This window comes from Rattus rattus, chromosome 9 (assembly GCF_011064425.1).
Source record: "Rattus rattus isolate New Zealand chromosome 9, Rrattus_CSIRO_v1, whole genome shotgun sequence".
Classification (NCBI taxonomy): domain Eukaryota; kingdom Metazoa; phylum Chordata; class Mammalia; order Rodentia; family Muridae; genus Rattus; species Rattus rattus.
In genome coordinates, this window is record NC_046162.1 from 62,153,382 (window position 1) to 62,175,127 (window position 21,746).

The 21,746-nt window shown below is 41.5% G+C and overlaps 2 protein-coding genes across 2 annotated transcripts; both read right to left on the reverse strand.

Annotated features, from left to right (window-relative positions):
- Positions 1-5: 5 nt before the first annotated feature.
- LOC116909775 (zinc finger protein 844-like) lies at positions 6-17,481 on the reverse strand. The gene is made up of 3 exons (XM_032913466.1): positions 17,372-17,481; positions 3,339-3,399; positions 6-1,709 (listed from the first exon to the last, which is right to left on the reverse strand). Exon 3 carries the CDS (start codon positions 1,705-1,707, stop codon positions 250-252), a length of 1,458 nt encoding a protein of 485 aa, XP_032769357.1. The 5' UTR covers positions 1,708-1,709; positions 3,339-3,399; positions 17,372-17,481; the 3' UTR covers positions 6-249.
- On the reverse strand, positions 12,384-19,793 carry LOC116910333 (zinc finger protein 120-like). The gene is made up of 6 exons (XM_032914192.1): positions 19,647-19,793; positions 17,372-17,498; positions 17,124-17,184; positions 15,790-16,503; positions 15,481-15,705; positions 12,384-12,741 (listed from the first exon to the last, which is right to left on the reverse strand). Exons 1-6 carry the CDS (start codon positions 19,791-19,793, stop codon positions 12,384-12,386), a joined length of 1,632 nt encoding a protein of 543 aa, XP_032770083.1.
- Positions 19,794-21,746: the final 1,953 nt, after the last annotated feature.

Below are 21,746 nucleotides of genomic sequence, written 5' to 3' on the forward strand. Positions count from 1 at the left end.
AAAAAAAAAAAAAAGCTCCATAACATTCTGGCTTGGGGTTGCAGTTCCACAGATCAGAGGTGGCCCGATTACAATGAATTCTTGTGAATTGCATTGACCTGGTGTTTGAGGTGTGTTGGATCTAAGCAGCCCTCATGATTCAAAGGCTTTATCACATTGAGTACAATATAAGGTTTCTCTCCAGTATGTAGTCTTTTCTGCATTTAAAGATAACTATGAAGAGCAAAGGCTTAACAACATTGCTTCCATTCATAGGGTTTCTCTCCAGTATGACTGATTTGAGATAATGAGGACCATAGAAATGTACAAAGGCATCACCATATTAAATATATTTATAGGGTTTCTTTTTAGTATGATTTGTTTCATGCCTTTGAAGATCATTGTGCCTTGCAAAGGTATTACTTTAACGATCACTTTCATGGGGTTTATCTCCAATATGTATTCTTCTATGAATTCAGAGACTACTGTGACATAAAAAGGATTTACCACATTGACTACATTCATAGGGTTTTTCTCCAGTATGAGTTCTTTTATGTATTTGAAGATAATCATGATATGTAAAGGCTTTACCACACTGGTTACATTCATAAGGTTTCTCTCTAGTATGTGTTCTTTTATGTATTTGGAAATAACTCTGTTGTGAAAAGGATTTATCACATTCATTACATTTGTAAGGTTTCTCTCCAGTATGAATTCTTTCATGTCTTTGAAGTTGACCATGAGAGGCAAAGGATTTGCCACATTGCTTACATTCATAAGGTTTCTCTCCAGTATGTGTTTTTTTATGTATTTGGAAATAACTCTGTTGTGAAAAGGATTTATCACATTCATTACACTGGTAAGGTTTCTCTCCAGTATGCATTCTTTTATGTATGTGAAGATAACCATGATATGCAAAGGCTTTACCACAATAATTACATTCATATGGCTTCTCTCCAGTATGTGTTCTTTTATGTATTTGAAGATTATTGTACTGTGAAAAGGCTTTATCACATTGATTACATTCGTAGGGTTTCTCTCCAGTATGTGTTCTATTATGTATTTGAAGGTTACTAGGACATGCGAAGACTTTACCACATTGATTACACTCATATAGTCTCTCTCCAGCATACGTTCTTTTATATATTTGGAGATCACTGTGATATGCAAACACTTCATGATATTGAATGTCTTCATAGGATTTCTCTCCAGCATGTGATCTTTTATGTACTTTAAGTTGATCATGATATGCAAAGGCTTTACCGCAATAATTACATTCATAGGGCTTCTCTCCAGTATGTGTTCTTTTATGTATTTGGAGACTACTTTGGCATGCAAAGGCTTTATCGCATAGATTACATTTATAGGGCTTCTCTCCAGCATGAATTCTTTCATGCCTCTGAAAATGACTGGGACATGCAAATGCTTTATCACATTGATTACATTTATAAGGTTTCTCTCCAGTATGTGTTCTTCTATGTATTTGAAGATGACTGTGCTAAGAATAGGCTTTATCACATTGATTACATTTGTAGGGTTTCTCTTTAGTACATGTTCTTTTGTGTATTTGGAGACTACTCTGGTATGCAAATTCACCACATTGACTACCTTCATAGGGTTTCTCTCCAGTATGAATTCTTTCATGTCGTTGATGATAACTGTGATAGGCCAAGGCTTTACCACACTGAGTGTATTCAGAGGGTTTCTCTCCAGGAGGACTTCCTTCATGTCTGCAAAGATAATTGGCACATGTGAAAGTTTTACCACATTCTATATACCAATGAATCTTTTTATCTTTAGGCATTAATTTTACAATTCAGTCTGAATCAGATCTTAAGGTTTTATCACTTTGTTTACACCCATGGTTCCCCCTCATTATGGGTTGCTTTGCTTCTTTGAAGATACCTGTAATGGTAAGAGCGTTTATTACATGGCTCACATCTGTAGTGTCCTTTTTCTCTATGAGATTTTTTACATATTTGAAGCGAACTGAAAGAACTCAGGGGTTTACCACATTGAGTGCATTCATAAATTTCTTATTATCCTATAGTGCAAAATACACTACATTTGGATACATAATTTGCACTGGAAACCGGTCAAAATTTTCCACATTCTTAGTACTCAAGAATTTTCTTCAGTGCCAGTTTGTGGATATATTCTCATTGAAAATGGAAAACTAATTATTAGCTTGTAGACACTGAGGAAGTCTACTCAAATGGGGAATATCTTCTAATAGTTCTGGGAGAGAGAGAGGTACACTGCTTCTTTCAATAGCCCTGTGCTCACATGGCTTGCATCCAGTGGGACGCATGATATACTTATTAAAAGAAGGATAAGAAATGAAGATTTCCACATTGCATTCACACAGTTTGACATTTTCTTCATCAAAGATATATGGTATGGGGATTAAGGTTTCTCCATAACAACATTCTTTTTTTTTTTTTTTTTTGGTTCTTTTTTTCGGAGCTGGGGACCAAACCCAGGGCCTTGCGCTTCCTAGGCAAGCGCTCTACCACTGAGCTAAATCCCCAATCCCTCATAACAACATTCTTGACTCTCATAAACTGCCCCTCTCACTAACCTTAGCAGTGTTACTACAGGTATATGAGCAACACCAACTTTACGATGGAATATTTCCTTATTAGAGGGTTTTGGACATATGCACCTGTTCAATGTTTATATGTTTTGCAATATGTGAGTATTATGAGTCTAAATAGTTTGTCAGGTCTACAGGGCAGCTGCAATGTGGCTAGTAAATGGTAATTTCTTTTTTTTTTTTTTTTTAACTTGTGTATGATTTCTTTTTTTTTTTTTTTTTTTTTTTTTTTTTTTAACTTGAATTTTTTTTTATATACATTTTCGTGTTTTTCCTTTTCCCGGTTTCCGGGCAAACATCCCCCCCCCCCCTTCCCTTCCTTATGGGTGTTCCCCTCCCCACCCTCCCCCATTGCCGCCCTCCCCCCAACAGTCTAGTTCACTGGGGGTTCAGTCTTAGCAGGACCCAGGGCTTCCCCTTCCACTAGTGCTCTTACTAGGATATTCATTGCTACCTATGAGGTCAGAGTCCAGGGTCAGTCCATGTATAGTCTTTAGGTAGTGGCTTAGTCCCTGGAAGCTCTGGTTGCTTGGCAGTAAATGGTAATTTCTGATGAGGCATTGTTTCCTTGTCTTTTTTCTCAGAGGAATGCCTTGCAAACACAAATCAGACACCTGACACTGAGGTTCATGGATTTTTGAGAATTTAATAATCATCAACATACTTTAAGAAATGCTTTTTTATACTTGCTTTTTAAAAAATTTTCCAGGACACATTAAAATTTCTTCAAGCCATATTCATAACAACTTGCACATTAAATTACCTTGTATGCCTTCTTGAACTTTGACAATGTTCTTCAATATTATGGTCTTCCCAATTATAACCTGAAATACAGTACCAGAAAATATATGCTATATTATTGGAAATTAAGGAAAACATAACTTACTGTCTTCAGTGAACCAGATTTATTCACCTCATTCTTCCTTGTTCTCAATTGAAATTACAGAAGAGCATCAGTAACAAAGAAACAGTTGTTCTTTTATTTGAAAAAGTGAAAGAAAATTCACATCTTACCTACAACAGCGAGGTTCCTGTAGGTCTCCAGCATCACATCTTTGTAGAGATTCTTCTGTGAAGGATTCAGCAAAATCCATTCTTCTCAAGTGAAGTTCACATGCACATCATCATAGGTCAGTGCATTCTAAAACATCCCACACATGTGTACAAAAGAAACCATGATACAGACAACACTGTAAATGGATACTTCACTGACAATATATTCATATACCTCTGGTGTTTCCTCCACTTATTTCTTGACCCAGAGGTGCTAATGTAATCACCAAGCAATCTTAGAATTAAACTGAATAATGACGTTCAGCCCTGTCATTGCTTCACTCTTTGAGTAAGATATATAGCCTTGCAGGAGAAATGCTGAGAGCGAGAGCAAGAGAGAGCGAGAGAGCGAGAGAGAGCGAGAGAGAGCAAGAGAGAGTGAGAGAGCGAGAGAGCGAGAGAGCGAGAGAGCGAGAGAGCGAGAGAGCGAGAGAGAGAGAGAGAGAGAGAGAGAGAGAGAGAGAGAGAGAGATTCCACCTTTAATCCTAGCAGTCAGGAGTCAGAGGCAGGTGTATCTCATTGAGTTGGATGCCGGCCTGTCTATCCAGGACAGACAGAGGTACATTTCAAGACCCTATCTCCCCGTAAAAATCAATCAAACAAGAAAGAGAAAAAGAACTGAGGTTTTTACTGAAGTTCCCTCAAAGAATTGTACACTCATTCCAGTTCTATATTCATCTTCCAGAATCCTAAAGTGCTCCAGTTGAAACTGTAACATTAATAAGATCTTATTAAAAGGGATCCATATTTAAACAATTATAAATGGACAGATGAAAATATTAGCAATGTAAAGGTTGGTCCTAAATCAGCAACATAGGGCAGGAGAGATGGCTCAGCGTGAAGAGCTCCTGCTGGACTTACAAATGATTGCACTCAACTGCCAGTACTTACAAGGGGCCTCAGAACTATTCATTACTCCAAGTTCAGGAAGTCTGAGGCCATCTTCTGACTACTACGAGGACCTGGCACACATGAGGTGCATACTCAAGCATACAGGCAAAATACTCATATTCATTAAAAAAAACAAACAAACACAACAGGTAGGAAGAATGATACGTACCTGCAACCTGATGACTCAGAAAGCTCAGGCAGTATTAATATCATGAACACACGTCATCCTGATAAATATTCTCTCTGCCAGATTTCAAAATTCAGGTGGATGAAGAGCAATAAAACAGCATATGCTTGACATGTACTGAAATCTACATTTCAGGCCAATTAACCAATAATATAAAAACAAACAAACAGCCATGCATATTGACCCACATTTACTCCCAGAGCTCTGGAGCCAGAGTGAAGTGGAACTTTAAATTTGATGCCTGCACGTTCTACAGCTAGGGATACACAGAGAAACATTGTCTTCAAAAACAAAAGGAAAACCAAACCCAACAAGATTAAAAATAATAATAATAAAAACCAGGTTCACAAAATAGTTTAGCACTGTACAGCAATCATTTCTACTGCCTCCTTTGTGATTTAGGGATAGAGTCTATAATGTGGAAGGCATGACCACATGAGAAGGAAGCTCACTGATCACTTTCAACCACGACAAACGATACACACACACACACACACACACACACACACACACACACACACACACACACCAAACAGGAAAAGGGTTGAGTCTATAGACACCCAATCCCATCCCCAATAAGGAATCTAGAAAGGCTCCTCCTACAAACACCTCTATAAATTCCCCCAAAGAAAGCCCCAAAGGAGAGACAGGTGTTTAAACTCCTATCTGGGAGTTTTTTTTAACTCAGTCAACTACATCCTGACCCTGGTCACTACAGGCTAATGGTCACCCCAGGATAAGACTGCATTTACTCTAACTTCAAAGATCCTAAGAGTCTGCAAGAGCTCATACACTGTTCAAATGTTCAAAGTCTTTTCTGACACTCAAGACAATCTCTCGATTGCCACATCTTATAAAATCAGAACGCTGTGTTTTATAAAAATAAACAGGAGAGAGGGAATATGTTTGGTGAATGTGCAGTCAGGTGTGGGGGAAGAGGGTATCTCCGTGGGCCCAGGCTGAGGCATCCCTTACCCTTGAAGGACCAGCCACACGACAGCATAGGATAGAACAGAGTTCACTCAGGGCATGGGGAGGGGAGTTGAGAGGGTAGAAGAGATAGAGGAGGGAGGGGGGGGAGGGGAGAGAGAGAGAGAGAGAGAGAGAGAGAGAGAGAGAGAGAGAGAGAGAGAGAGAGAAACAGAGAGGAGAGGCCATTCAGGAGCACATGGAGAGAGGGAGGGAGGAGGGGAATGGAGAGAGAGGGAGGAGGGGAATGGAGAGAGAGGGTAAGGGGCAAGAGGACAGAGCAAGCACAAGAAAGCAGGAAAGAGAGCCCCTTTTATAGTGAGTCAGGCATACCTAGTACCAACACAGAAAGCAAGTTATATCTTTCTAATATACAATGGCACAGAATACCTCACCCATTCCAATAGAGAGAAATGTGTACATAGTGAGGGAAGATTGGACAGAAGCAAGAAACCCAGCAGGGTAAACAACAAATCCTGTAGCTCTGCCTCAGACACATGGGGCCTCAGTTTCAAAAGGCTTAGATGGCCCTATCCCCGCGACTTCTCATACATCTCTCAGTTTAGTTTCTTCCACTCTCTATATGCAGCTCCCCACGAGAGATGTCTCACAGCTTAGGTATCTCAACATCTTGTGGTCTCGAAATGCAACTCAGGCTTCATGCTCACAGGTTCATGCAATGCCCTCTCACAGTTTTCTCCCTCACTGGGGCTCTGACTCTGCCAAATATGAATGGCTGGAACAGCGCTGAACTGAAACCACAGGGGAAGAATCTGATCTTAAATTTTGCATCTTTCTTGTTTCCAGAACTTGGGTGCTCCTGCCAAGTTTGGATTTGGGATGGACCCTGCCATGCTTGGACCACAGGTGTAGCAGGTTTTGTATGAAGTCCCTTGCAGGGACTGGGGATCACTTTGCCTTCTCCCCCTTCCATTAACTGAAGGCTTAGCAGGAGGGAGTGGTTCCCTTAAGGCATCTTCTTAGGCTTCCAATCCTGAGCAAGGGCCTTCTCTTTCATGGTGATAATCTCTTTGAAAATTCAGGGATCTGTTTCAGCTTTGGCTGCCATGCAAAACTACCCAGAGCTGTTTGTCTCTACAAAACATACACTTTTCTTTTCTTTTCTTTTTTTTTTTTTCTTTTTTTCAGAGCTGAGGACCGAACCCAGGGCCTTGCGCTTGCTAGGCAAGCGCTCTACCACTGAGCTAAATCCCCAACCCCACTTTTCATTTATTAAGCCCCACTTGTTTTTTTTTTTTTGTTGTTGTTTTTGTTTTTCTTCAGGGGACTCCTGAATATGTGACTGGTAATACTCATCCAAGAGATTCAATATTCAATCTAAGAATTCAGCCCATTATTTTTTTAATTCTATCTGCCTTAATTCCCCAGGGAATGGGCAGAACAGGAAAGATTTTGGGACAAAATACCACACAAATGACCTCTGGCTAAATTTTCCTTGTAGTATATTTTATACTGAAATCCTATGACTTGAACTTCTGTCTGCATTACTGGCAATGCTCCAACCTTCCAGGTGCTACAAGAACAGCTGATTAGGCTCAGACTACAGCTTTCTATGCTGTTTGCCATCTCAGATCCTGATATTTTCCACATTCCTCCAAAAGAGAACGTTCGGAGGTTCTGTCCTGCAGCAAATTACTTTTCCCCTAAGATTCTTGCTGCAGCACCTTGCTGATCTGCGGCTGCTGTGATTGAATCCTCTCAGGAAAGGCATCTCAGGTAATGAACAGGTTCACTTGTTGGGTCCTGTCAGATCACAGTCCATCATTTTGGGAGCTTAGGATCAAAACTCGAGCTTCAATAATGAAGGCAAAAACCATGGACAAACACTGTGTCCTGCCTTGCCCCCTTGCTTGGTCCCTGTCTCACGCGCAGCCAGCTCTCTCACCCAGCCCAGGCCCACTTGCTTAGGGATCCTGCCACCCTCAGTGGAAGAGCCTTCCCACATCAATCATCACCCCACACAATCTCTCTCTGACACAGCAGCCAGCCATTTTGATGAGGGCCATGCCCTCAAGTGAGGCTCCCTCAGATGACTGTGGGCTGTAAAATGTTCATGACTGAAGCTAATTAGGCCATACAGACAATAATATGTGAGAAAGTTTTAAAACCCAAATCCAATGTGTTACCCATATCAGTTACTTCAGTAGCAAAGCCCCAAACATTGGTGATGGCAAGAACTGGAAAGCACAGATTTGCCAAGGAATGAGGAGAGGCCTTCAGGATCAGGAAGAGGAAACTGAAACTGTTTCTCCACAGAAACAGGAAATTTTTGGAGGATACACAATTCAAGGACCACCACCCCCCCACACACACACACAAGACACAGGGTTGGGAGCTGTTGGTCTTTTAGGAGGTTGGTTTTGGTTTGTTAGTAGCTGTGTTCAAAGAAGAAGCAAAGCATCTCTTTCTCCTCTCTCCTTGTTTCTCTCCTATCTGGTGTTAGCGGGTGAAAGTGGGGGAGGGGTGGGAAAATAAGAAACCTCAAAGTAGCAAAGACCAGCTACACTGGTTAATACTAAAAGAGAAGCCAGCCTAGGACTGATTTTGGATTCCTCATATACTGTCACCCTTACATCTCTTTTAGGTTCAGGTCCCAAGTTATGTTTTGAGCAATTTAAACATGGACTGGAGACTGCACCTCTAGCCATTAGAAAGATGGGAGAGTTATTCAGCAAAGATATCCCCAGGATTATTTCTTAAGTATACCAGTGCCCTAAAGCTGCAGGTCATTCTTCAGTGGCAGGGCCCTAAGTGGACGGTCTGAGATGGTAAAAACATAGGAAAAGGACAAGATAGAAAGTATAAACCTGGGGTGGGGAGGTCTTGCACAAGCTATGCATTATGCTAAGTAGGCTTCTTAAGAAGAATGCCATCAGGCTGGAGAGGTGGCTCAGCGGTTAAGAGCACCGACTGCTCTTCCCGAGGTCCTGAGTTCAATTCCCAGCAACCACATGGTGGCTCACAACCATCTGTAATGGGGTTGGGTGTGTCTGAAGACAGCTACAGTGTACTCGTATACATTAAATAAATAAATAAATCTTTAAAAAAAAAAAGAAGAATGCCATCTTCTACACCACTTACCTGGGGGGAATGGAAGGAAATGGAAGACATCTATGAAGTCAGCAAAGATGTAGAAACTATGAAGTTAGCAGAAACATCATACAATGGGACACACTCAGGAGACGTCCAACCAAACAGTGCTGCACAAGGGGAAGTCAGGGTATCTCAAGAACATTCCTGACCAAGCCTTTAGTGGCCTTGGGACCAATAACCAGGCACTAGTGCCCCATGCACTAGGAAGAGTTGTGTTTTCAGAATCTGATGCAACCCCTCCATAAGGCCCTGAGATAAAACAGATCTCCTTCTCTTAAAACCAGGAGTATGCTTGGGAGAACTGGTCATGGTCTGGGGCCAGGGCCTTTGAGTCATCCTCAGTCCATGTGGACCTCAGGGAAAGAAAGCCTTGCTTGATCAGGCCAGCACTCAACACAACAGTGTTTTGTTTTGTTTTGTTTTTTTCTTTTCAAATAGTTTTAATCCGGTGTCATCTTGCCCATGTGGCAGTACTTTGCTTTTCTCAAGAAGAAAACTGAACCTTTAGGGCACAGCAGGCCTTAATGTTGGTTGTGATCCTGTAATGCCTCATCAAGCTCCTTCTTAGAGGCCTCTTTGATGAGGGGATGTGCTTAGTGGCTGGTTGTAAGTCAGGGTTGTTTCCTGTTATGGGTTGGAACCTTATTTCTGGACAATCCTGGTGAATAAACATTTGTATCCTAGCACTCTAATCTCTGCCTGCCCTGGTTAGCACACTGCTTACCTGTGGGGTGTTTAACAGGCAGTCCTCCCTCAGCTAAATTCTACTTGGTGCGACCTACTACCTCCTAAGCGTTAGTAAATCCTTTACATCACCAATTCTTTTGCAGCACAGCTTAATAGTGCGTTGCTACCCAACACATGAGATGCCTTTTACCATCTCCACAAAATTAACTCCAAATGGTTCGTACACCATGTTAAATACTAAGGATTGAACTTAGGAGAAACCGGGGCTCTCTGAGTTTGGCATCCTGCCAAGGATGTTTCTACACAGAAGCCACGTTCCCAGTGCTCTGCATAGATGCGGCCCCAATAGTGAAGTTATTCAGAGGCTACTGCTGGGTCCAGTGAGTGACTAGAACCACCAGGGACTTCATGAATGGCCCAACCTGGCCGCCGTTCCCACCCAGCCCCGGGAAAGACCCACCACTCCATCTCCCGCTTTTTATCCTCCTGCTCCTCCCCGTTGTTGGCAGTGGCCCTGTCCTCACCATGTCGCAACTTCGGAGCTTGCCAAGCGCACCTCACAGCACCCAACTGCAAGCCTTAGAGCTCATCTGTCTATTCAAGCCTGCTCAGCCAGCCAGTGAGTGGAAACTGCCTCACGGTACCGGAAGAACCTGCCTCCTCATCTGACTGGCAGGCCTGCCTGAAGGTTCTGATTGGCCGGTGTGTCTTGAGTGACATGAGCACCTCACTAAGGGCTGAGTGTGCAGAAGAGACACCGCACTTTTGGTTCCTATCCAACCCTCAGTTCAGAGTCAGATCTTTTCCAGATCTTCAGAGATTTGTGTTTTAGTGGCACTTGCGCCTGTCCTCCAACAGCCTACCCAACTGTCTCCCACCAAGCCCGGGGGATGATTAACCACTCAGCTTCCACTGCTCAGCTGCCAGCTCCTGCCCTTTGTGGGCAGTGACCCTGTGCTCACCAGGTCCAGACTTCAGAGCTCCCTTCACAGCACTCAGTAGGCCCTTCCCCTTCTTCCTGGAATCAAGGTTGTTAGCTTGCATAGCCCCCTTACTCAACTTGCAATGGAGTTATTAATCTGTCCCACAAGTGGAAGGGTGCCCAGAATATTAACACTTAAAGAGAGATTTTAGGAAACAAGAGTTTTGTTTTGTGGCCCCGTTCTGGGTTCAGATAAACTGCAGCTACTTCTCACCTGGTAGGTATGAGACGAGCCTGGGAGAAAAGAAGGAAACAGGTGACAAACACGGAGGAGCACTTTTGCCAGCTGTCACATCTTCCTCCGTGGGAAAGTAAAAAACAAACAAACAAAAAAACCCTCACAACCGTATTAGTGAAGCTTCTCTAGATGAACAGAACTGATAGAACCAATCTCTCTATGTAGGTAGAAAGTATATTTATCAGAATGATTCACAGGCTGTCATCTAACTGGTGGCTAGCGAGTTTGTTGTTGTGGTGGTGGTGGTAGTTTTATTTTGTTTTGTTTTGTTTTGTTTTACTGGAATTAGAGCCCACTTCTTTGGAATTCTGGTATTTCTGAAGACCAACTGAGACATCCAGCCACATGGGCTAAACCACGACTGGATTCTTCAACTTTCCATTGGTAGACAGCCACTGTTAGACCAGTAGGACAAGACGACAAAGAGCGGCCATCTTCAGTGTCCTTTATATATGTAGGCTCACACCAGAAGCTATGGCCTAGATTAAAGGTGGATTTTATCACCTCAAAACATCCAGATTAAAGAAGAGATTTCCCACTTCAAAAGCTATACTTAAGAAAAATCCTGCCTAGCGCCCAAATTCTTTTGGTTTGTCAGTTCCAGATGTAGTCAGTTTGACTACCAAGAACAGCCATCACATCCATCAAGTCAGAAGTACTGAGATAGATACCCTGCCCCGCCTCCCCCCACCCCCAACGTGGCAAGAAAGGTGAGCATGGGAGTCATTTCCCTCTCTTTTTTTTTTTTTTTTTCTTTTTTTCAGAGCTGGGGACCGAACCCAGGGCCTTGCGCTTCCTAGGCAAGCACTCTACCGCTGAGCTAAATCCCCAACCCCGGGAGTCATTTCCAAAATAATGCCTTTCTTCAACTAAGGAACCCTGAGATTTTATTGAGGGAGTCTGGATTTGTTCGTAGGTTTTTCAATTCCTATGCATGCTAAGTTAAATCCTCTCATGAACATGGTCATGATATCAAAGCAGAGGTTAAATATCTCTGGATATTCTTAGCTAAAGTCAGCAGAAACATGTACATTATAAAAATTATGGACAGAGACACCTCTGGGTTGTTCAGCTAATGCTGTAAGGTCTTAGTTAAAACCTAGTAAAGAGCTAAAACCTTGAAAGATTGCTTAGGAGCCAGTGCTGGCTGTAATGATTGATCTGCGTATGATCTAACAGGTAGGTGCCACATATACATAGGACTCAAATTCAGAAAACATCAAGGAAAACTCACCTATCTGAACTGCGGACATTTTTCTTAGAGCAACAGATTTGCTGAGCTATTCTAACCTCACAGTACGGCTGCTTTAGCCTCTGAGCAGGCGGGCTCAGAGGAAGGCCACAGCTGCTTCCTGGCAAACTAACTCTGTCAGTATTCTGTCTGTCTCAGGGCTGTGGTATCACTCTATAGAATTATATTTTTTAAGGTTTATTTTCAATATACGTGTGTGTGTGTGTGTGTGTGTGTGTGTGTGTGTGTGTACACACGCAGTAGTAACACAAGCTAGAAGGAGGCAGGAAATGCCAGGGACTGGAGTCCTAGTAAATGGTTAGCTACTATGAGGTTTCTGGGGATGTAACATGGGTTCTCAATAGCAACACCCAAATGCTCTCAACTGCTAAGCTATCTTTATAGCCACTTTTTATTTAAAAACTAATTTATGTATCTTAATTAAATGTATTACATCACTTTCCCCTTTTCATCCTATGTCCATCTTTCCTCAAATTCTTCCCGCTCTCCGGGGCAGGCAGCTGTAAGCAGGGCATCATGGCGATGGGGAGGCCTGCTGGAGTGGTGGAAGTCCTGAGTCCTACAGCAGTCAGCAGGTGGTGGAGGTCAGATGGTGTAGATGCTGCGGCTGAGGAAGCAGCTGTGATTGAATCCCTGTGATGCACGCGGAAGCAGCAACAGATGTAACAGCAGGGCCCAACAGCAGGACACGCAGCAGCGATCTCCAACCCTGTGCATAGAAGCGGCGAGCATCTCCAGTCCTCCTCACCATAGCCAGTGCCAGTGCGCAGCCCATGGTGATTGTGACTGCGCCTGGGACCCAAGGTGAATGGCAGGTGATGCAGCAGGAGTGTGCGGCTCCTCCATCCCTACCCACTGCATAATGTGCGCGCGCCAGGCCCATAGAGAGCGGCCGAGACCCTGTGGACCATGCTGTTGGCTGCTGCTGTGGCCTGCAGAACACAGCAGCCTGGCGCGGGCCAGGTGGTCACAGGGAGATCATAAACCCCGTCCGTGTCACCCAAGTCTCAGCACCAATGTTAGGGTTTCGAATCTCTGCCCATGCCCGGAGAGAACACACCTAGACAACATGGTTTCACGTGGAGGGATTTAATGAGAGAGGAAGAGGTGAGGGGAGGAAAGGTGGCCGGCCATGGGTATGTGAGAAGGGGGCAAGAACAGAGAGGAACAAAGAGTATGAGGGGTTAAGAGAAAGAGGAGGGGGCAAGCAACCCCTTATATAGTCAGGCACAGCTGGCTGTTGCTAGGCAACTGTGGGGCGGAACATATCTGGCTGATATGCAGGGAATTTCAAATCCTTAGTGACCAACAGGGGTCTGACCTTGAAGAGACCAAGGATACAGAAAACACTGAGTGGCGAATACATCAGCTAACACTTGCTGATGCCATGGACCTGAACTCCATGAGCTGCAGGGAAGACTATGGATATTGGCCTGAGCTAATCAGAAAGTCTCATTGTTCTGTGGACCACTCAGCATACCACTGACCATTCTCTCCTTGGATGACCTAGAAATCCTGAAATTCCTGCCTTCTTTTTTTCTCTTTTTCCGGAGCTGGGGACCGAACCCAGGACCTTGTGCTTGCTAGGCAAGCCCTCTACCGAGCTAAATCCCCAACCCCGCCTTCTTTTTCTAAGCATCGTGTTTTCTGGCCTGTGTAACCATGCCTGTCTTAGGTTGTTTCAACTTCACTTGATGGTTTATTGGAATGATGGGGCAGTGAGATAAACAGCTGCACTCAACTATATTGCAAAACCACTTTTCTCTGTGAGCCTGGGTTTCACTATCTGTAGAATAAGAACAAAACTCTGCCCTAGTTTTTGACGAGTTATAACAGACTCAATGACAAAGTAAAACAACATTGCTCATAGTTGGAAGACAGTAGACTTTAAGGAACAGAGCTGCATTTGAAAGGGAGCTTTCTTCTGTTACTGGAGTTACAATCAGAGCCTGTGTCCTGGTTACCCTAACCAGGTTCAACCACTCATCCAAAATAAGCTAATTAGAAAAACTGAATTATGTAGCTCTGACTTGCCTACCTATAATGCAGCGATCTGAAGGGAAGGTGAGAAGATCTTTTCAATGTCCTAGGACAGCCTAGTTTATATATTGAGTTCCAGGCCAGCCAGAGATTCATGGTGTAATTTTATAAAATAATAATGAAAAAGAGAGATAAAAAGCAATGGAAAAAAGCAATTATTAATGAAAACTGAAAACGTACTAACATATTTATTTGGTATAATTAATTTACACCAGTGATGAAGACATAATGTAACTAATTCATCCTTGAGGTCCTAACAGGTTTACATAAAAGGCAAGAGATATGAACAATGAAATAATCTATCTAATAATAATCTGAAACAAATTCTATCCTCTACATAAATCCCTCCCCTATTCTCAGCTCCTTTCTTTCCAGAAAGGTATTCAGATGAGATGTTTATTCAGCAGAGAAATTTTCTTTTCTTTTTTTCATAAAAATTTTCCTATGCAGGAATCATTCTTCTCCTAGAATGAGATTGCAGGGGCAATTTGAATTTTTATACAGTCCACTATTTCACTTGATGTTGTCCTTGGGGAGAGATATAAATGTCTCTGAGAATATTAGTATTCCTACCAGGCAGGCAGGCTACAGGGATGACATAGGGAGGGTTGAGGAGCTTTAAGGTCCAACTGAGGACCACAGCAGGGGCCTGAAGGGTGCTGTCACTGACAGGTACATGCAATTGCCCAGAAATGGAAAGAGTGGAAGACCTGGAAGGGATTGACTCACCACAGATGAGTGGATACAGAGAATACTGTAGGAGCCAGCTTGTGCTCAGCTACACCCCCAAGTATTGCTCTCTGGCCTTTTAATTCTCTTCCGTTTATATCCAAATCTCCCTCTCCCTAATAGTTTATCCACACTCAGCAGCTCTTTCAAATGCCCAATTTCCCCCATGAACAATCCTTCATGTCACCTAGAGTCCCCACTACTCAGGGCTTCTGACTGAGTGTTTTGAAGGCATCAGGGAAGCAGAATATGACCAAGAGATTAGTTATGTGTTCTTTTATATATTCAGAGACTACTTTGACCTGCAATGAGTTTAACACATTGAATACATTTGTAAGATTTCTCTCCAGTATGAATTATTTCATGCCTTTGAAGTCGACCATGAGAGGCAAAGGATTTACCACATCTTTATACTGATAAGGTTTCTTTGCAGTATCTATTATTTTATGTATTTGACGATAACCATGATGTGCAAATGCTTTATCACAGCGGTTACATCCGTAGGGCTTCTCTCCAGTATGTGGGTTTTTTTTAAATGGGTTTTGAGATTACATGCTTTTGAGAAGGATTTTTATTATTGATTACATTCACAGAATTTCTCTCAAGTATGCGATCTTTATGGATTTTGAGACTGTGGTTGTGAATAGGATTTACCACATTGATTACACTCAGGTTTTCTCTCTAGTTGTGTTCTTTTATGACTTTGAAGATCACTATGACCTGCACATTGGTTACATTCACAGAGTTTTTCTCCAGTATGTATGAGTTCTTTTATGTTTTTGGAGATGACTTTGTTTGTAATATGCTTTATCACATTGATTACACTTGTAGGGTTTCTCTCCAGTATGAAGTCTTATATGTATTCGAAGACCACTTTGACATGCAAAGGCTTTACCACATTGATTACATTCGAAGGGTTTCTCTCCTGTATGTGTTTTTTTATGCCTGTGAAGACTACTATAACATGCAAAGCCATTACCACATTGACTGCATTTGTAAGGCTTCTCTCCAGTATGAATTATTTCATGCCTTTGAAGTTGAACCTGAGATGCAAAAGATTTACCACACTGCTTACATTCATAAGGTTTCTCTCCAGTATGTGTTCTTTTGTGTATTTGAAGATTAATGTCTTGTGAATAGGCTTTATCACACTGATCACACTTGTAGGGTTTCTCTCCAGTATGTGCTCTTTTATGACTTTCAAGACTACTATAGCGGGCAAAGACTTTATCACATTGTTTACATTCATAAGGTTTCTCTCCAGTATGTGTTCTTTTATGTATCTGAAGATGAATGTTTTGTGAATAGGCTTTATCACACTGATTACACTTGTAGGGTTTCTCTCCAGTATGTGTTCTTTTATGACGTTGGAGACTACTGTGACTTACAAAGACTTTATCACATTGATTACATTCAAATGGTTTCTCTTTAGTATGTGTTCTTTTATGTATTCGGAGATGACTGTCCAATAAATAGGCTTTATCACACTGATTACACTTGTAGGGCTTTTCTTCAGAAAGTGTTCTTTTATGTCTTCTGAGATTACTCTGATTTGACAAGGCTTCATCGCATTGGTTACGTTTGTAGAGCTTCTTGCTAGTATGTGTTCTTTCATGTATTTGAAAACTACTATGATGTGCCAAGGATTCACCATATTGAATACTTCCACAGGGTTTCTTTCCAGTATGAATTCTTTCATCCCTTTGAGGATAACTGTGACATGCAAAGGTTTTTCCACACTTAGTATAGTCAAAGGGTTTCTCTATATCATGACTTCTTTTATGCCTGCAAAGAAAATTGGCATGTGTGAAAACTTTACCACACTGTTTGCACTGACCTATATATCTGTATTATTAATTTTACAATTTGGTCTAGTTAATAAGACGAATTGAATCTTAAGGTTTTTGTCACTCTGTTTACACCATGGTTTCCCCTTCATTATGGGTTGTTTTGCATCTTTGAAGACACCTGTAATGGTAAGAGCGTTTATTACATGGCTCACATCCGTAGTGCCCTTTTTCAATGAGGCTTTTCACATATTTGAAGAAAACTGAGAGAGCTCAGAGCTTTAGCACTCTGCGTACATTTAAAATTGTTTCTCAGGGAGAAATACTCTAGATTAGCATACTGAATTTGCAACATTTACTGGGTCAAACAGAGAAGAATTTCCACATTCCTAGTACTCATTGGGATATTCTGCAGTGTGAGTTTGTGGATATATTCCCAATGAAGTTGGAATACCAGCTAGTTATAAACTTGTATCACATTGAGAAAGTCTACTCAAATAGGGAATATCTTCTAAATTGTTCTGGGGAGAGAGAGAGAGAGAGAGAGAGAGAGAGAGAGAGAGAGAGAGAGAGAGAGAGAGAGAGAGAGATTCATACTGACTTGCACATGAAAATTACCTTGCATGTCTTCTAGAACTTTGACAATGTTCTTCAATATTATGATCTTCCCAATTGTAGCCTAAAATATAGTGCCAGAAAAGGTATGAATTATTATTGGAAATTAGGGAAAATGTTACTATCTTCAGTGAACCAGATTTATTCACCTCATTCTTCCTTGTTCTCACTTGAAATTATAGAAGAGCATCAGTAACAAAGAAACAGTTGTTTCCTTATTTGAAAAAGTGAAAGAAAATTCACTGTCTTACCTATAGCAGTGAGGTTCCTGTAGGTCTCCACCATCACATCTTTGTAGAGATTCTTCTGAGAAGGATTCAGCAAAATCCATTCTTCTCGAGTGAAGCTCACATGCACATCATCATAGGTCAGTGCATTCTAAAACATCCCACACATGTGTACAAAAGAAACCATGATACAGACAACGCTGTAAATGGATACTTCACTGATAATATATTCATATACCTCTGGTGCTTCCTCCACTTATTTCTTGACCCAGAGGTGCTAATGTAATCACCAAGCAATCTTAGAATTAAACTGAATAATGAGGTTCAGCTCTGTCTCATTTCTTCATTCTTTAAATAGGATACACCCTTGCAAGAGAAATTCAAATAAACACACACACACACACACACACACACACACACACACACGTATATGGGGGAAGAGAGAGAGAGAGAGACAGAGACAAACAGATAGACAAGCAAATAGTACTAAGCACTCATCAGAGAAATTGTATGAACAGTTACTAACAACAAAAAATGATGGGCAAACTGGATGTACTGAATCATCATTTAATCCCAGCATTCCGGAGGCAGAGCCAGGTGTATCGCATTGAGTTGGATGCCAGCCTGGCTTATCTAGGACAGACAGAGGTACATATTAAGACCCTGTCTCCCCTGTAAAAAAAAAATCAAACAAACAAGAAAGAGAAAAAGAAGTCTGAGGTTTTACTGTATTCATCTTCCAGAATCCTGAAGTTGAAATTGTAACATTAATAAGATCTTACTAAAAGGAGATGCATGTTTATACAGTTACCAATGGACAGATGAAAATATTAGCAATGTAAATGTTGATTCTAAAAAAGCAACATAGGGCAGGAGAGATGGCTTAGCAGTGAAGAGATTTTGCTAGTCTTATAAGTAATTGGGTTCAATTGCCACTTACAAGGGGGCTCACAACTATACTCCAAGTTCAGGTATTCTGAGGTCATCTTCCAACTACCACAAGGACCAGACACATGGGATACATATTCATGCATACAGGGAAAACATCCACATTCATTAAAAAAATTAAAACAGTTATGAAGAATGTTATGAATCTGTAATCCAATGACTCAAAAAATTCGGCAGTAAAGCTCAGGCAGTATTAATGTCATGAATACATGGCATCCTGAGAAATACAATATTCTCCCTGCCAAATTTGAATATTTACAACGTGGTTAAAGATCAATACAAAACGCCCGACATACACCAAAACCTACATTCTAGACATATCAACAAATAATATAAAAAAACAAACAAACAGCTGGGCATGTTGACGCACATTTAATCACAGCCCTATGGAGTCAATGTCAGGTGGACCTTTAAATTTGAGGCTGTAAACCTACAGCCAGGTTTACAGAGTGAAATTTTGTTTTCAAAAGGTAAACAAAACAAAACTAAAAATATAAAAATGCCAGGCCCACAAAATAGCCTAGCATCGAATAGCAATTGCTTCTACTGATTTAGGGATAGAGTCTATAATGCAGAAGGCATGACAGCATGAGAAGGAAGCTCACTGATCAGTTTCAACCATAACACACTAAACACAAAAAACAGGAAAAGGGTTGAGTCTAGAGATACTCAAATCCCATTCCCAGTAAGGAATCTAGAAAGGCTCCTCTTACAAACACCTCGATAAGCTCCCCAAAAGAAACCCTAAAGGAGAGAAACCCTAAAGTGTTTAAAGACATCATCCTATCTGGGAGTTTTTTTTAACTCAATCAACTACATCCTGACCCTGGTCATTACAGGCTAATGGTCACCCCAGGATAAGACTGCATTTACTCTAACTTCAATGATCTGCAAGAGCTGTAAGAGTCTGCAAGAGCTTGTACACTGTTCAAATGTTCCAACTCTCTTCTGACACTCAAGACAATCTCTTGATTAGCACATCTTGTAAAGTTAGAAAGCAAGTTATATCTTTCTAATATACAATGGCACAGAATACCCCACCAATTCCAACAGAGAGAAATGTGTACATAGTGAGGGAAGATTGTACCAAAGCAAGAAACCCAGCAGGGCAAACACCAAATCCTGTCTTGTGTCTCAGACACAAGGAGCCTTAGTTTCAAAAGGCTTAGATGGCCCTATCCCTGCAACTTCTCATACATCTCTCAGTTTAGTTTCTTCCACTCTCTATATGCAGCTCCCCACGAGAGATGTCTCACAGCTTAGGTATCTCAACATCTTGTGGTCTCGAAATGCAACTCAGGCTTCATGCTCACAGGTTCATGCAATGCCCTCTCACAGTTTTCTCCCTCACTGGGGCTCTGACTCTGCCAAATATGAATGGCTGGAACAGTGCTGAACTGAAACCACAGGGGAAGAATCTGATCTTAAATTTTGCATCTTTCTTTTTCCAGAACTTGGGTGCTCCTGCCAAGTTTGGATTTGGGATGGATCCTGCCATGCTTGGACCACAGGTGTAGCAGGTTTTGTATGAAGTCCCTTGCAGGGACTGGGGATCACTTTGCCTTCTTCCCCTTCCATTAACTGAAGGCTTAGCAGGAGGGAGTGGCTCCCTTAAGGCATCTTCTTAGGCTTCCAATCCTGAGCAAGGGCCTTCTCTTCCATGGTGAAAATCTTTGAAAATTCAGGGATCTGTTTCAGCTTTTGGCTGTCATGCAAAACTACCCAGAGCTGTTTGTCTCTACAAAACATACACTTTTCATTTATTAAGCCCCACTTGTTTTTTTTTTTTTTTCTTCAGGGGACTCCTGAATGTGTGACTGGTAATACTCATCCAAGAGATTGAATATTCAATCTAAGAATTCAGCCCATTATTTTTTAATTCTATCTGCCTTAATTCCCCAGGGAATGGGCAGAATAAGAAAGATTTTGGGACAAAATACCACACAAATGACCTCTGACTAAATTTTCCTTGTAGTATATTTTATACTGAAATCCTATGTCTTGAACTTCTGTCTGCATTACTGGCAATGCTCCAACCTTCCAGGTGCTACAAGAACAGCTGATTAGGCTCAGACTACAGCTTTCTATGCTGTTTGCCATCTCAGGTCCTGATATTTTCCACATTCCTCCAAAAGAGAACGTTCGGAGGTTCTGTCCTGCAGCAAATTACTTTTTCCCTAAGATTCTTGCTACAGCACCTTGCTGATCTGCGGCTGCTGTGATTGAATCCTCTCAGGAAAGGCATCTCAGGTAATGAACAGGTTCACTTGTTGGGTCCTGTCAGATCACAGTCCATCATTTTGGGAGCTTAGGATCAAAACTCGAGCTTCAATAATGAAGGCAAAAACCATGGACAAACACTGTTTCCTGCCTTGCCCCCTTGCTTGGTCCCTGTCTCACGCGCAGCCAGCTCTCTTACCCAGCCCAGGCCCACTTGCTTAGGGATCCTGCCACCCTCAGTGGAAGAGCCTTCCCACATCAATCATCACCCCACACAATCTCTCACTGACACAGCAGCCAGCCATTTTGATGAGGGCCATGCCCCCAAGTGAGGCTCCCTCAGATGACTGTGGGCTGTAAAATGTTCATGACTGAAGCTAATTAGGCCACACAGACAATAATATGTGAGAAAGTTTAAAAAAACAAACCAAATTCAATGTGTTAACCATATCAGTTACTTCAGTAGCAAATATCCAAACATTGATGATGGCAAGAACTGGAAAGCACAGATTTGCCAAGGAATGAGGAGAGGCCTTCAGGATCAGGAAGAGGAAACTGAAACTGTTTCTCCACAGAAAGTCCCCAAACTATCAAAATCTCAAGATATTCAGAACATGTATAGTAAATGTTCAGAAGGCAAAAGCAGGTGAAGGTCTATCATTTACTAGGAAAATAATATAATTAGATTATAGTGAATAAAATCACAATATAGATGGCATCATTAATAAGAGGAGAAAGACAGGCCTATAAGGCTTTTAAACAACTATAAAATTATAATTAAAAAAATCAAAGAAACTACAGGCCAACACTGATGCTGTGTACCCTGTTTCTCATCTTTGCCAATAATTGGAAATGGATTGGAAGTGGCAAAAAAGCCAGTCAACTGGACAAAGAGGCAGCCTAAGGAAAGGGAATCTTTTTTAAAAATAAAATTCATATTGCATAGAGGCCTAATAGAGAAAATATATAATGAATTCAAGGAACAAGATTTTCCAAAACAAAAAATCCAATTTAAAAATGGGATTTTAAATTAGATCTAAATGTAGAATTCTGAACAGAGGAATCTCAAATGGCTGAGGAAGACTTAAAGAAATCTTCACCATATTAGCCATCAGGTGAATGTAAGTCAAAACCATCTGACACATGTCAGAATGGCTAAGATCAATAATACAAGTGACAGCTCATGCTGGTAAGGATATGGGGAAGGGGAACTATCCTCTACTGCTTGTGG